Here is a 13,526-nt window from a genome sequence, read left to right as displayed (position 1 = left end):
CGCCTGGCGGGGGGATCCGAGCCTGGCTCTGCGCCCGGCTGGCCGGGCTTCGGGCGGCGTCACCGGGGCGGATAACGCGTCTCTTCCGGCGCGGTATTTGGGCGGGTTTACACGTTCCTGGGGGGGTGTCAGTTCTTTCCTGGCAGTGGCCGTTGGTGTGTCAAAGCCTTCCCCTTCCTGAGCCCCAACTGCCCCCGTTGCTAGTCACACGTACAAAGCAAATAGCCTTCAGGCCAACGTCAGTTCTCAAGCAGCAGTTTTCTTACCTTGCTTCCCTGCAAATGTGGGTTGTTGTTTTTTTATCGATGGAAATATGGGTTTTTTGGTGGTTCATGTGTGTCTGGTGAAATCAACACTTACTGATGGAAAAACCAAATCCTCCCAAGCCTGGTACTATGTTACTCAGGTGCCTTGTCAAAGTGTCTATTTGGAAGTGTATGGCCTAAGGGTTCCTAAAATTCTTATTGCCCTAGGGTCTAGTTGCTAAATTGCTTGAATATGAACAATGAAGCTTGATGGGACAGGCTCCTCTCTTCTGCAAAATAAACTTCCTTTATGATGTTGCAGATTGAGTCTGCTCATTCTTGCACATTGACTGCAGAACTGCAGAAAACTTTTTTTTTTAAAAAGGTCCACATCAAATGGAGCTGCAGTAATAAACCCTGTTTATTAGGATAGCTTGCAAAAGTGTAATGCAGAGAGGAAGTGATAGTTGCCTCGACTGAAGTGTAAAAAGTTAGTAGTCTATGAAGTATATGGGATCTTTTGCTGTCTTTTTAAATGAACAATGAAGAGCCCTGGTTTCCCTACCAGGTCTGAAAACACCCAAATTATTGATATACAAAGCATGCTGCAGCAGCATAGCTTAATTGTTCAGTAAGGTTTTTCCTTGTGGAGAGGTGGTTTAGTGGCACCTTTGAGGGAGGTTCTGTGTCTGTCAGTTGACATTGTATCAGCTTTGTTTCATGTATGAAAGTAAATGCACCTAAAAAGCATGATAGGTGCATTTTATAAATTCAAAACTAGATAACAGAAGTATTCCTTCTCCTGACAGTAAAGGATACAAATATTCAAAATGAAGAGCAAAATCCACATAACCATATTGTTACCAGTTTTTTTTACACCTTCTGAATAAAGGACACCTGTAAGCAGGTATCCTTTGAAACAATCATTTTAATGTCTTATCTTCAAGAAAAAGAGACAATGAGGAATATCTTTCCTACACTTTCAGTTGCAAAGTTTAATATCTTTTTGTGCAGTTTAAAACAGTGTTATAACAAGTACATAATAGAAGACCGGGTAGTAATTCTGAGACTGTTGGCAAACAAGAAGTAGGATATTTCTGTTCAGCTAAAGTGAATTCATAACTCAGGAATTGCTTTAGTTATATTTTTATGATCTCTACAATAAAGTCTCTTTTGTTTCAGGGTGAATAAACAAAAGAGAAATGAATGCCATCTGCAGCTTAAAGATAGCTGGTAGGAACTGCATTTTATTTCGCTTAACTTCTTTGGCCAGTCGGGCAAAGTGCAATAATCTTTATAGGTCTTCAGTTGAAGCTTTAAATCGACATCGCCAGATTCAAGTTAATCATATAGTGAATAAATGCCAGCAACTAGATATAAGCAGCAACACCAGCTATTATTTTATGATTGGAAGCTCCAACTTCTACAGAAAATTTATTAATAAAAGCCAAAGATGTTTTTTGAATGCCAAGAATATAGAAGTGTGCACAAACATACACAGTAGCTGTAGAAGTCCTTGTTTCCTGGCCTCTCAACCGTTAGTGGAAGACCTTGCATTATTCCGAAGTCTTGCTCCAGTGCAGTCCCCAAATCGCATTCCTGCATGGGATGTTCAGATCATCAAACATTTTCACACATCATCATCATTTCAGGCTGCTCCAGTGCCTCTATTGTGGATTATTCTTAAACCGGCTCAGAAGCTATTTGCTATCATTCTTGGAAGGTAAAATACTGTTTTTTTTTCTCTTACAGAGTAAGGCCCTATTCTTCAAAAATTTACGTATGTGTTTAATGTTACGCACAGTGAGTAATCTCATTAATGTTAATGGGACTAGTCAGTGTGTGTAAAGTTGAACGTTTGTGTAAAGCTTACAGGATTTGGGGTTGAACTTTGTTTTGTTTTGACCACAATTTTCAAACCACAATAGAGTCCATATACCAATCAGACTAAAATGGTTATAAACTGGGAGGACCTCTCTCCTGTGGTTTTGTTTTAGAAAATGCATCTGTTTCAGACCTTTACAATCAATCCCTATTTATCCACGGCCTAACAAAATAAACACTTTTTTTTTTTTTTTTTGCTGAGCACCTTCAATGAAAATCAAGGCCATAATGGCCAGTGATATGTATGGCAAAGCCAAAATATCATAGTATCTATCTACTGAAAGAGTAGACATCATGTTTGCCAGAGATGTGGTCCCAGGCAAAAGCAGAAGCCAAGAACTTTGGCATACCTCAGCTGTCCCCTTCTCCACAACAAGCAGGAGAGTAGCTACTGCTGCTGACATGTTGACGTCAGGCTGGAGATAAAGTGAGGGTGCTCATTCTCCCTTGCTGCATCCTAAGCTGAATTTACAAATGTGCCACATGATTTAAGTTGGATTCTGATTGTGCAGCTCCTGCATAGAAATAGAAATTCATTCTCTCCTATATGCGTAGTGAGATTCAATATATGCATCCTTTTGTATGTACGCTTCTACCCCAATATAACATGACCCGATATAACATGAATTTGGATATAATGTGGTAAAGCAGCGCTCCGGGGGGGAAGGGCAGGCTGCGCGCTCCGGCGGATCAAAGCAAGTTCGATATTATGCAGTTTCACCTATAACGCAGTAAGATTTCTTTGGCTCCTGAGGACAGCGTTATATCTGGATAGAGATGTACTTATTTTTGATCAGCCTTGCTGATTGTATCTTGCAAATCGATTCAAGGAGGGTGAACATTCCTTCAGATGTTCTCAAACAAAAATCTCAGCATGCTATTTTTAACCAGCTCAAAAAGATAAAGGTTGGAATGGTTCCTATTAAAAAAGGAAGCATCTACCTTGTGAGACATTCCTGTTCCTTGAAGGAAATATTGCGCTGAACTGACAGAATACATATTACTTAGTGTCAAGTATCAGAGGGGTAGCCATGTTAGTCTGGTTCTGTAGAAGCAGCAAAGAATCCTGTGGCACCTTATAGACTAACAGACGTTTTGCAGAATGAGCTTTCGTAGGTGAATACCCACTTCTTCGGATGCAAGCAGTGCATCTGAAGAAGTGGGTATTCACCCACGAAAGCTCATGCTGCAAAACGTCTGTTAGTCTATAAGGTGCCACAGGATTCTTTGCTGATATTACTTAGTGGTACTCTTGACTCTTTCTTCCCAGGATTTCCTAGCACTTTACAAATGTTAATGTATACAGCCTCTCCTCACTTGTGTGAGGCACTATACCCACTTTACAATGTACAATGTTTGTGTCTTGCAGGAGCATCAGAAAATGGTGGAAGGCACTGCCTCCTAACAAACGGGAACTTTTTAAAGCAAGTGTAAGAAAAAACAAATGGAAGATAGTTGTGGGTCTGTGTAGCTTGGCGGTTTTATTTATTATGTTTTATTTTACTCACTTGGAGGAGACGCCAATCACTGGGCGTGCTCGACTGTTGGTATTCGGGAAAGAACATTTTATGGCATTGTCAGAGATGGAGTATGATATGGTGAGTTGTTTGAAAGAAAACAAGCCCTCCCCATTTCACACACACAAAAACCATGTTCCTGTTCACTGATGTGTGTCACAACCATGGTTGGGCTTCCCCTTATGGCCCCTCACTAGCCGTCTGTATGGGTGACATATTGGACCCATGTGCTCTTAAACTTCCCTTTGTCTGGGTAGGCTCCAGCACTGTCTCTTTCTTTGGCTACACTGGCTCATTTTCTGGGCACAGACTTGGTCTGTTACCTATTCATGGAAATGGGACCTCAACATTTGGCTGTCCTAAGCCCCCAGGTCAGTGCAGATCCCTCAAGCCACCCCACTAGTTTAAACACACCCTTTCCCAAAGCTTCAACCTTGTGGGCACTTTGATTTATAGTTTACCTCTCCAGGGTCACATGATAGTGAAAACATATAAAACACAGTCTTTATAACGATTTCTAATATTATGACTCATTACTTTAGATAGCACAAGAGAGAGAAAAATCTAAGTAAAAATAAAATGCCTATGTGCTGTTCCCTGCCTAAGTTTCCTCACCACTCTCGAGCCTTTTGTGGGATTTGCTCAGAGTACTCTAGGGCGGGGGTTCTCAACCTTCTTCTTTCTGAGCCCCCCCCCCCCCACATGCTATAAAAACTCCATGGCCTACCTCTGTCATGACTCTTTTTCTGCATATAAAAGCCAGGGCTGGCATTAGGGGGTAGCAAGCTGGGGAATTGCCCAGGGCCACAGGGCCCCCTGCGAAGCTATGTTGATCAGGCTTCGGCTTCAGTCCCAGATGGCAGAGCTCAGGGCTTTGGGCTTCAGCCCCATGCAGTGGGGCTTCGGCTTTCTGCCCTGGACCCTAGCGAGTCTAATACTGGCCCAGCTTGGCGGCCCCCCTGAAACCTGCTTGCTGTCCCCCGGGGCCCCAGACCCCTGGTTGAGAACCTCTGCTCTATGGTATGCATGGTCCTACTCCTGCACAAAGCTTCTCTGAATCGTCCGTGAGGCAGTTTCAGTGTCCTGCAGCCAGCTTCCTTCTGCCCTCTCCCCAGATTGGTCAATGATTTTTGGATATTAATTAGGCTATATTAGTACAATCATTTGGTGTCAATGGAAATATTACTTTGCAGTGTATATAAATGTTCATTTTTATTACATCCAATACAAAACAGTTAGCCTAGAGTTTTGAAAAACAACTCTACTGCTTTCCTTGGATGATTGACTTGGTATATAAGAGAAAAGAGTATATGAGAACTGGATTGTTAATATATTGTCTGGAACAAAACTTTTACTGTGATACACTTACATGCCATATCAGTGTAGCAGTTAGCCTCCAGACTGCATTCTTTATTCTGTACAGACCTCAACAAATTCTCTCTTTCAGTGGATGGAACAGTTTAAAAATAAGATGTTATCCGAGACAGACCCTCGCTATCAGGTAGTGAAAAAAGTTATTGGTCATCTATCTGAAAGCAACCAGGACATCTCGCAGGTGTCGGAGTTCAAGTGGGTTATCCATGTGGTGGAAGAGCCAGACATAAATGCTTTTGTACTTCCAGTAAGTAAAATCCAAAAGCAAGAGTAAGCAGTATTGAAGAATGCAACTTGTTTACACAGTTCCTATGCTATATTATGATGTGGTTTTTTTTCTTTTTACTCACAGAATGGACAAGTATTTGTTTTCACTGGTTTGCTAAATGCGGTGTCAGATATTCACCAGCTCTCTTTCATTTTGGGCCATGAAATAGCTCATGCTGTATTGGGACATGCAGTAAGTACTTCTTTAAAAAACAAAACAAGTTAATATATAAACCAAAGTCTCAGGCTGCTTCCTCAAACTGAATAAAGAATTTGGTTTAAAGGTTGATTGTCCTGATCCTGCACATATTACTGTGCCATTTTAATCAGTGTTAGCGCTATACCTGCTAGTGAATGTTGGCAGGATCGGTCCCTAAGAGAGGCTTCCATTCCATTACAAAATAGCAGTTAGGATTTGACCCTGAGATATGCAGGCTTTGGGAGTTGCAGGTGCTCAGCACTTTACAAAATTGAGCCTTAGTCCTTCTAAACTTGTTGAATCCATTGATGCATTTAAAATGTCTTCTAAATTACATGGTACTTGCAGTTCAGTAGCAAAGCCCTAAAATTCCATAATTAGTTTTTAGGATCGTTGGATAAGTCTTCATGGGACCTAAAGCCTGACTCTGTTTGCAGATAACTGAGAGTGGTTGCAAATGTGAGCATGTACCACCTTGTGTATATCCCAAGCCCTAATGTGTTCATGGATGAACTGGTAGTTCAGCACCAGTTTTCATGCGCAAAACATGTGTAATGATCTTTCACATTTTGCAGGTCCAGCTTTGAAAAAACAGGTTTGGAATAAAATCTTGGCCCAAGTTGTTCTAGATGAAGATATGTTATCCACACTGCTGCTTGTCTAAACAGAAAAATCAGAGCATTATAAGGTGTAGCTGCATCTGTACCCAAAAGCAGTCCTTTCTTTGAATGCAAGCTCTGCAATCTTTTATATCTGTACTTTCCCATCCACTCTCAAAACTCATAAACTTTCAACATAAAACTCCCCATAATGTTCCAAGGTTATGCTAGAGCTAGGTAAATGGCTCTCAAAAGAATTTGCAAACAAACCAACTGATTTGTTTCACTGGCACCTGCAAACACTTTGGTGAACAAAAAGATTCATGCCAGAAGTGCTTGTGATTATTTGAGCAGTTAAAAATATTCATGGCTAATTTTGAGTAGGAAAAAAGGGAACTTATCCTCTTGTTATAAAGCCTCAGTCATCCAATCAGGACCTGAGATACCATGTGACTTAAGTAATCAGTTTCTTGGAGTAAAGAACCAAACCTCACACAAACTGTTCACTAAGCAAAGAAAAAAATTGTGACCCAGACAACAGATTTGCATATGATCACATCCAGAAAAAGGGCTCAATTCATCTGAAAAATAGTCATGACTAGTAGTTTTACTAGTTCTAATTCATTTAGTGGAAAGTTGCTACACAAGTGTGATTAGTGCATTTGGGGAACAAATATAACAAGGGATAGCAATATTCCCTTGGGGCTATTACTTGGGAGGGAGAAGTTATGCTGAATTATCCCTTTTTGATAGCATTGCACCTATGATGAGGAGAACAGAGAAATGAGAGCTGCAGTTTTTGAGAGAGAGAGAAGCAACAGTTCTAACTATTGGAATAGTTTTACATTGTAACAGAATTGAATTTAAAGATTAAAATTGGCAAGATTGATGGAATTTGGGAGGAAAGTGGTCTTGGCGGTTAAGGAACTAGCCTGCATCTTGGTAGATCTGAATTCAAGTCCCTTCCCTGCTACAGATTCCTTGTGTGAACTTGGGAAGTCACTTACTCGCACGGTGTCTTAGTCCTCATTTGTAAAACAGGGATATCACTGCCCTACCTCACAGAAGTATTGTGTGGATTAATGTTAGATTGAGAAGAGCTCATATTACAGTGATCAAGGCCTATAAGTTGGTGGACCACTCACTGGCCAGTATGTCAAGTAAAGTTCCTGACAGGAGAAGCATTTCAGTCCATTTTTTCAGGGATGTGTTTGTCGCCAAAATAGTCCAACACAAATCAAAACAAAAAAGCCAGTTTGGCTGCCTGGTTCCGTCTAAAGCCTCTTCCACATAAGGATCCTGTTCTTGCCCATACACTTTCTTTCTTCAGCTAGGCTGGTATGGAGAGCCTGTTTCTTAGTCTTTTTTCTGTCACTGGGTCTCCTGCAGACGCCTATGTGCTCTGAGCAAGTCTCTCCCTCTGTGTTGCTTGTGGGTCTTTTATTTGAGGACTAGGTTGTCTGCAGGCTATCACCTGATACCTGGCCTAAAACATCTCGCCTAGGCGAAGTCCACTTTTCTTAAAGGGTTATCCCACCCTGTGATGGCATATATGTAATTAAGATAGAAAAGAACTATCTCTTAAATTCAGAAATAATGCATGCAAGCAAGATCCAAGGGTAATTGATTGAAAACTTCACTGTTTTTGTTTTCAGGCAGAGAAAGCCAGTCTGGTACATTTCTTGGATTTCCTGTCGCTTATCTTGCTCACTATGATTTGGGCAGTCTGTCCTCGAGATAGTCTGGCAGTTGTAGGCCACTGGATCCAGACCAAGTTGCAGGAGGTAAGGTGGAGGCTGTGGCATTGTTGTACTTGCTTCATTTATTCAACACCTGGTTCAGTATGCCACACACTGTAACACTTTTTCTATAAATGCAGCTGAATATATTTTCTACTATTATTCAGGTAAGTTGTAATTTCTTAGTCATTTGGAAAACATTCCATATGTAGTACTAGAGTATTACAGTGCCACCCAACTCTGTGTCTAAGAGGGGAGAGCTAAGAGTTATAACTGTATAATAGAACGAGGAGTACTTGTGGCACCTTAGAGACTAACAAACTTATTTGAGCATAAGCTTTCATGGGCTAAATCCCACTTCATCAGATGCATGCAGTGGAAAATACAGTAGGAAGATATATATATATATATATATATATATATATATATATATATATATATATGAGAGAGAATATGAAAAATGGGTGTTACCATAGCAACTGTAACGAGAGTAATCAATTAAGGTGAGCTATTATCAGCAGGATTTAAAAAACGTTTGTAGTGATAATCAGGATGGCCCATTTCCAACAGTTGACAAGAAGGTGTGAGTAACAGTAGGGGGGAAAAATTAACATGAGAAAATAGTTTTTACTTTGTGTAATGACCCCTCCACTCCGAGTCTTTATTCAAGCCTAATTTAATAGTGTCCAGTTTGCAAATTAATTCCAATTCTGCAGTTTCTCATTGGAGTCTGTTTTTGAAGTTTTTTGTTGTTGGAGTACTCTGATTTTGAGGTCTGTAATCTAGTGACCAGGGAGGATGAAGTGTTCTCCGACTGGTTTTTTAACATTATGATTCTTGATGTCTGATTTGTGTCCATTTATTCTTTTGCGTAGAGACTGTCCAGTTTGGCCAATGTACGTGGCAGAGGGGCATTGCTGGCACATGATGGCATATATCACATTGGTAGATGTGCAGGTGAATGAGCCTCTGATGGTGTGGCTGATGTGATTAGGTCCTATGGTGTCCGCTGAATAGATATGTGGACAGAGTTGGCAACGGGCTTTGTTGCAAGGATAGGTTCCTGGGTTAGTGTTTTTTGTTGTGTGGTTGCTGATGGAATATTTGCTTCAGATTGGGGGGCTGTCTGTAAGCGAGGACTGGCCTGTCTCCCAAGATCTGTGAGAGTGATGGATCGTCCTTCAGGATAGGTTGTAGATCCTTGATGATGTGCTGGAGAGGTTTTAGTTGGGGGCTGAAGGTGATGGCTAGTGATGTTCTGTTACTTTCTTTGTTGGGCCTGTCCTGTAGTAGGTGACTTATGGGTACTCTTCTGGCTCTGTCAATCTGTTTCTTCACTTCAGCAGCTAGGTATTGTAGTTGTAAGAATGCTTGATAGAGACCTTGTAGGTATTTGTCTGTCTGAGGGGTTGGAGCAAATGCGGTTGTACCTTAGAGCTTGGCTGTAGACAAGGGATCATGTGGTGTGGTCTGGATGAAAGTTGGAGGCATGTAGGTAAGTATAGTGGTCAGTAGGGTTACGGTATAGGGTGGTGTTTATGTGACCATAGCTTATTAGCACAGTAGTGTCCAGGAAGTGGATCTCTTGTGTGGACTGGTCCAGGCTGAGGTTGATGGTGGGATGGAAATTGTTGAAATCATGGTGGAATTCCTCAAGGGCTTCTTTTCCATGGGTCCAGATGACGAAGATGTCATCAGTGTAGCACAAGTAGAGTAGGGGCGTTAGGGGACAAGAGCTGAGGAAGCGTTGTTCTAAGTCAGCCATAAAAATGTTGGCATAGTGTGGGGCCATGCGGGTACCCATAGCAGTGCCGCTGACTTGAAGGTGTACATTTGTCCCCAAATGTGAAATAGTTGTGGGTGAGGTCAAAGTCACAAAGTTCAGCCACCAGGTTTGCTGTGACATTATCGGGGATACTGTTCCTGATGGCTTGTAGAGTATCTTTGTGTGGAATGTTGGTGTAGAGGGCTTCCACATCCATAGTGGCTAGGATGGTGTTTTCTGGAAGATCAGCAATACATTGTTGTTTCCTCAGGAAGTCAGTGATGTCTCGAAGATAGCTAGAAGTGCTGGTAGCGTAGGGTCTGATGAGAGAGTCTACATAGCCAGACAATCCTGCTGTCAGGGTGCCAATGCCTGAGACGATGGGGCGTCCGGGATTTCCAGGTTTATGGGTAGCAGATAGAATATTCCTATTCAGAGTTTTAGGGGTGTGTCTGCAGATTTGTTCTTGTCCTTTTTCAGGGAGTTTCTTGAGCAGATGGTGTAGTTTCTTTTGGTAACCCTCAGTGGGATCAGAGGGTAAAAGCCTGGAGAATGTGGAGTTAGAGAGCTGCCTAGCAGCCTCTCGTTCATATTCCAACCTATTCACGATGATGACAGCACCTCCTTTGTCAGCCTTTTTGATTACGATGTCAAAGTTGTTCCTGAGGCTGTGGATGGCATTGTGTTCTGCATGGCTGAGGTTATGGGATAAGTGATGCTGCTTTTCCACAATTTCAGCCCGTGCACATCGGCGGAAGCACTCTATGTAGAAGTCCAGTCTGTTTCGATCTTCAGGAGGAGTCCACGCAGAATAAATTTGTTAGTCTTTAAGGTGCCACAAGTACTCCTCGTTCTTTTTGCTGCTACAGACTAACGCGGCTGCTACTCTGAAACCTGTCAACTGTATAATAGGGATTTGGGGTTTTTTGAGGGAGCTGTATTTTTATAAATAATTTCTAATATTTCTGCTTCATCTGATGCTGTACTGTGACTTGACCCTTGTAATATTTCAAATATTTAGTAAAGAATTTACTGTTTGTAGCTTAGGAAGAGCCCAATTCCAAATTGTGTAGCAGAGGGTCAGCCTACAGAACTAATCTACAGCATATTACCACTTGTGAATTAGAACCTGGGGATGTTCAATATCCCATTTAATCTTAGTTCGCCTTTTCAAAATAATTGACATTTAAGGTACTATTTTTCTGCATTTGACAGCTGTTTTCTTTAGTTTGTCAGAATTATGTGAAATGACTGTGTTTACGGATGTTTATTATTATTATTATTATATTTTGTTAAATTAGAAGTCTGTTTCCCACAATTTAATAAAATTCAGGATCTAAGTCAGAGGTGGGCAAACTACGGTCTGCGGGCTACATCCGGCCCATGGGACCCTCCTGCCCAGCCCCTGAGCTCCTGGCCCAGGTGGCTAGCCCCCGGCCCCTCCCCCGCTATTCCCTCTCCCACACAGCCTCAGCTCACTCTGCCACCGGCGCAATGCTCTGGGCGGCAGGGTGGCGAGCTCCTGGGGCAGTGCCGCTGCAGAGCCGCGGCCTGACCTGGTGCTCTGTGCTGCACAGTGGCATGGGCTGGTTCTAGCCAGGTGGCACGGCTGCCTGTTTTGGTGCTCTAGGTGGTGCGGCTGTAGCGCCAGCAGCCACCGGCGCTCCAGGCAGCGCAGTAAGGGGGCAGGAAGCAGGGGGAGGTGGATAGAAGGCAGGGGAGTTCGGGGTGGTGGTCAGGGGGTAGGGGTGTGGATAGGGGTCAGGGCGGTCAGAGGGCAGGGAACACGGGTTGAATGGGGGCAGGGGTCTCCGGGGGGCCGTCAGGAATAAGAGGAGGAGTTGGATGGGGTGACGGTTCTGGGGGTGGTCAGGGGACCGGGAGCGAGTGGTGGTGGATGGGGCTGGGATCCTGGGGGGCCATCAGGGAACGGGGAGGTTGAATGGGGCAGGAGTCCGGAGTGGCCGTCAGGGGATGAGAAGCAGGAAGGGTTGGATAGGAAGTGGGGAGGCACAGCCTCCCCTAACTGGCCCTCCATACAATTTCCGAAACCCAATGCTGCCCTCAGGCCAAAAAGTTTGCCCGCCCCTGATCTAAGTCCTGTTTTAAAGCCAATAGCGCATTATAAAGAATCCAGTGAAATGTATGTAGTCCCTCCAACATAAATATCAATAAAATAAAACTTGGTGCCACATTCCTCCTGATAACTAATTCATTGTGTGCATCTGCCCAGTTATTCAGCTACTTCTTATGTATGGCATTTTTGGGGGAATTTTGCATGTCATAACATTTTTATCAGCCTTGGAATAAAGACTCTTGTATTGCCTGTGATTCTTCTCCTGTTACCCAATGGTTCTTCAAAACAAAAACAAATATAACCAGTCTGTGCTGTGATAACTACCCATCAATCTGGGAGCTATAGACTTTGAACATAAATTATTATAACAGAGGCTGGATGTTTGTAGAAGCATCTTAAAAGCCAGCACTGAATGCCAGCAAATGATCTAAAGACCAAAGTTTGAGAAATGTTGAGTTACTGTGACTGAGCTCTGATGAAAGCCTGTTATTTGGTTTCTGAGGCCGAACTCCCTGTCAACCTCTCAAACTTGCTTCTTGCTCTTAAAGCTTTTCTCACATATTGGGGTAAGTGCAACTGGTATCGTGACATGACCTTGAGGTATTGAATTGTGCCTTTGACCAAGAACGTAAATTAGATGTATTCAGTTGTTTATGCTTGCACTGCAAAACTGTTCGTATACCTTACCACTGAAGGACCTCTTACCCGAGCAATAACCCCAGATAGTTTCAAATTCTGACTCTTGGCTTAAATAAAATAAAATTTATTCAGCATGGAATATGGAGAGAGACAGCTGAGGTAAAAGTAAATTGCAAAACTTTATTCCACAGTCTAAGGCTATTTCAAAACTAGTTGAGTAGGGAGAGAGGCTTTTGTTAAAGCGAAGTTTTGTTAAAAGCACAATCTTTCATTCTGGATTCAGCCACGTCCTTGCAAAATTCTTCTGCCTCCCACTCAGCGTCTAGCTGTCATACTTACCAGAGCAGGTTTTTTTCCCCCCACCCACCCTCAAGTGTGCATCTCTCTGCTTTTCTCTGTCTGCTGCCTTATGTTTTTCTAGATAATAGCAACCAGGCCCGCCCTTGTTGTCCATGGCAATATTCCCCCCCTTGTGTGAGTTGCTTTAGCTACCTTGTCTGACCAGTTTAAGCTGCATTATGAGTTCTTCCTCTTGCGTACTTCCCCAGGAACACCATCTCCTCCTTACTATAAATATTTGTATTCTCATAGCGCCTAGGAGCCCAGTTTATGGACCTGCTGGTTGTTGTACAAACAGAACAAAAGAACATCTCTACCACAAAGCTTACAGCTTACCTATCACTGTAAAAAAGTTCCACTCATTCTTCCAGGTTATTCTGTTCCCTCTGTTTTCTGTATACAGCAAATGAGCACAGATGTTGTTTGCTTTTATACCAGAAGTTGTTCTAATTGACTTTAGTTTAAGGAGTTGCTCACAAAAGAGCAGAAAATTTTACGGTAATCTGGGTTTTACCCCCCATGTGACTACATTAGTATGCACAAATAGAACACTTCTTTTTCTCTCTTCCCTCCCCTCCCTGTTCTCTAACCCACTACACATGGTTTGTATTTCCTGAGCTAACTGAGGTGGTGAGATTTTTCAGGTGTATGGGACTTCCTCTTCTTTAACACACACAACCATTGTCAGTGTCTCTAACTCCATGTCAGTCACTCTGTCTAATGTCCTTCAAGTAGTTTTGAAGGGAGAGTTGGCAGATCTTCTCTTTCATTCCAACATGTCCATACACTTAAAAAAAGCACATAATCAAATAATTTGTCAGTGGCGGATGACTACCCGCAGCCTATTAAATGCCCTGAGGCCCATCCACCTAGCTGCTTCAC

General features: G+C 42.6%; 1 protein-coding gene across 8 annotated transcripts in view; it reads left to right on the top strand.

Moving 5' to 3' along the window:
- OMA1 (OMA1 zinc metallopeptidase) overlaps positions 1-13,526 on the top strand; it is a 32,463-nt gene that overhangs the window by 245 nt on the left and 18,692 nt on the right. For 4 of the 8 annotated variants that reach the window (XM_045027947.1, XM_045027941.1, XM_045027949.1 and 1 more), the window contains exons 2-6: positions 1,428-1,968; positions 3,499-3,727; positions 5,094-5,267; positions 5,373-5,480; positions 7,741-7,869. In XM_045027947.1, coding sequence (XP_044883882.1) covers positions 1,448-1,968; positions 3,499-3,727; positions 5,094-5,267; positions 5,373-5,480; positions 7,741-7,869 — 1,161 coding nt within the window. In that variant the 5' untranslated portion in view covers positions 1,428-1,447. Of the gene's footprint in view, positions 1-165; positions 284-1,427; positions 1,969-3,498; positions 3,728-5,093; positions 5,268-5,372; positions 5,481-7,740; positions 7,870-13,526 lie in introns of those variants that run through there. The other 4 variants (XM_045027944.1, XM_045027943.1, XM_045027942.1 and 1 more) reach the window with 4 other exon arrangements.

The sequence above is a fragment of the Mauremys mutica genome, chromosome 8 (genome assembly GCF_020497125.1).
Source record: "Mauremys mutica isolate MM-2020 ecotype Southern chromosome 8, ASM2049712v1, whole genome shotgun sequence".
NCBI lineage: Eukaryota > Metazoa > Chordata > Testudines > Geoemydidae > Mauremys > Mauremys mutica.
The sequence above is the reverse complement of the archived record's forward strand: the minus strand, read 5'-3'. Positions and strand labels throughout refer to the sequence as shown.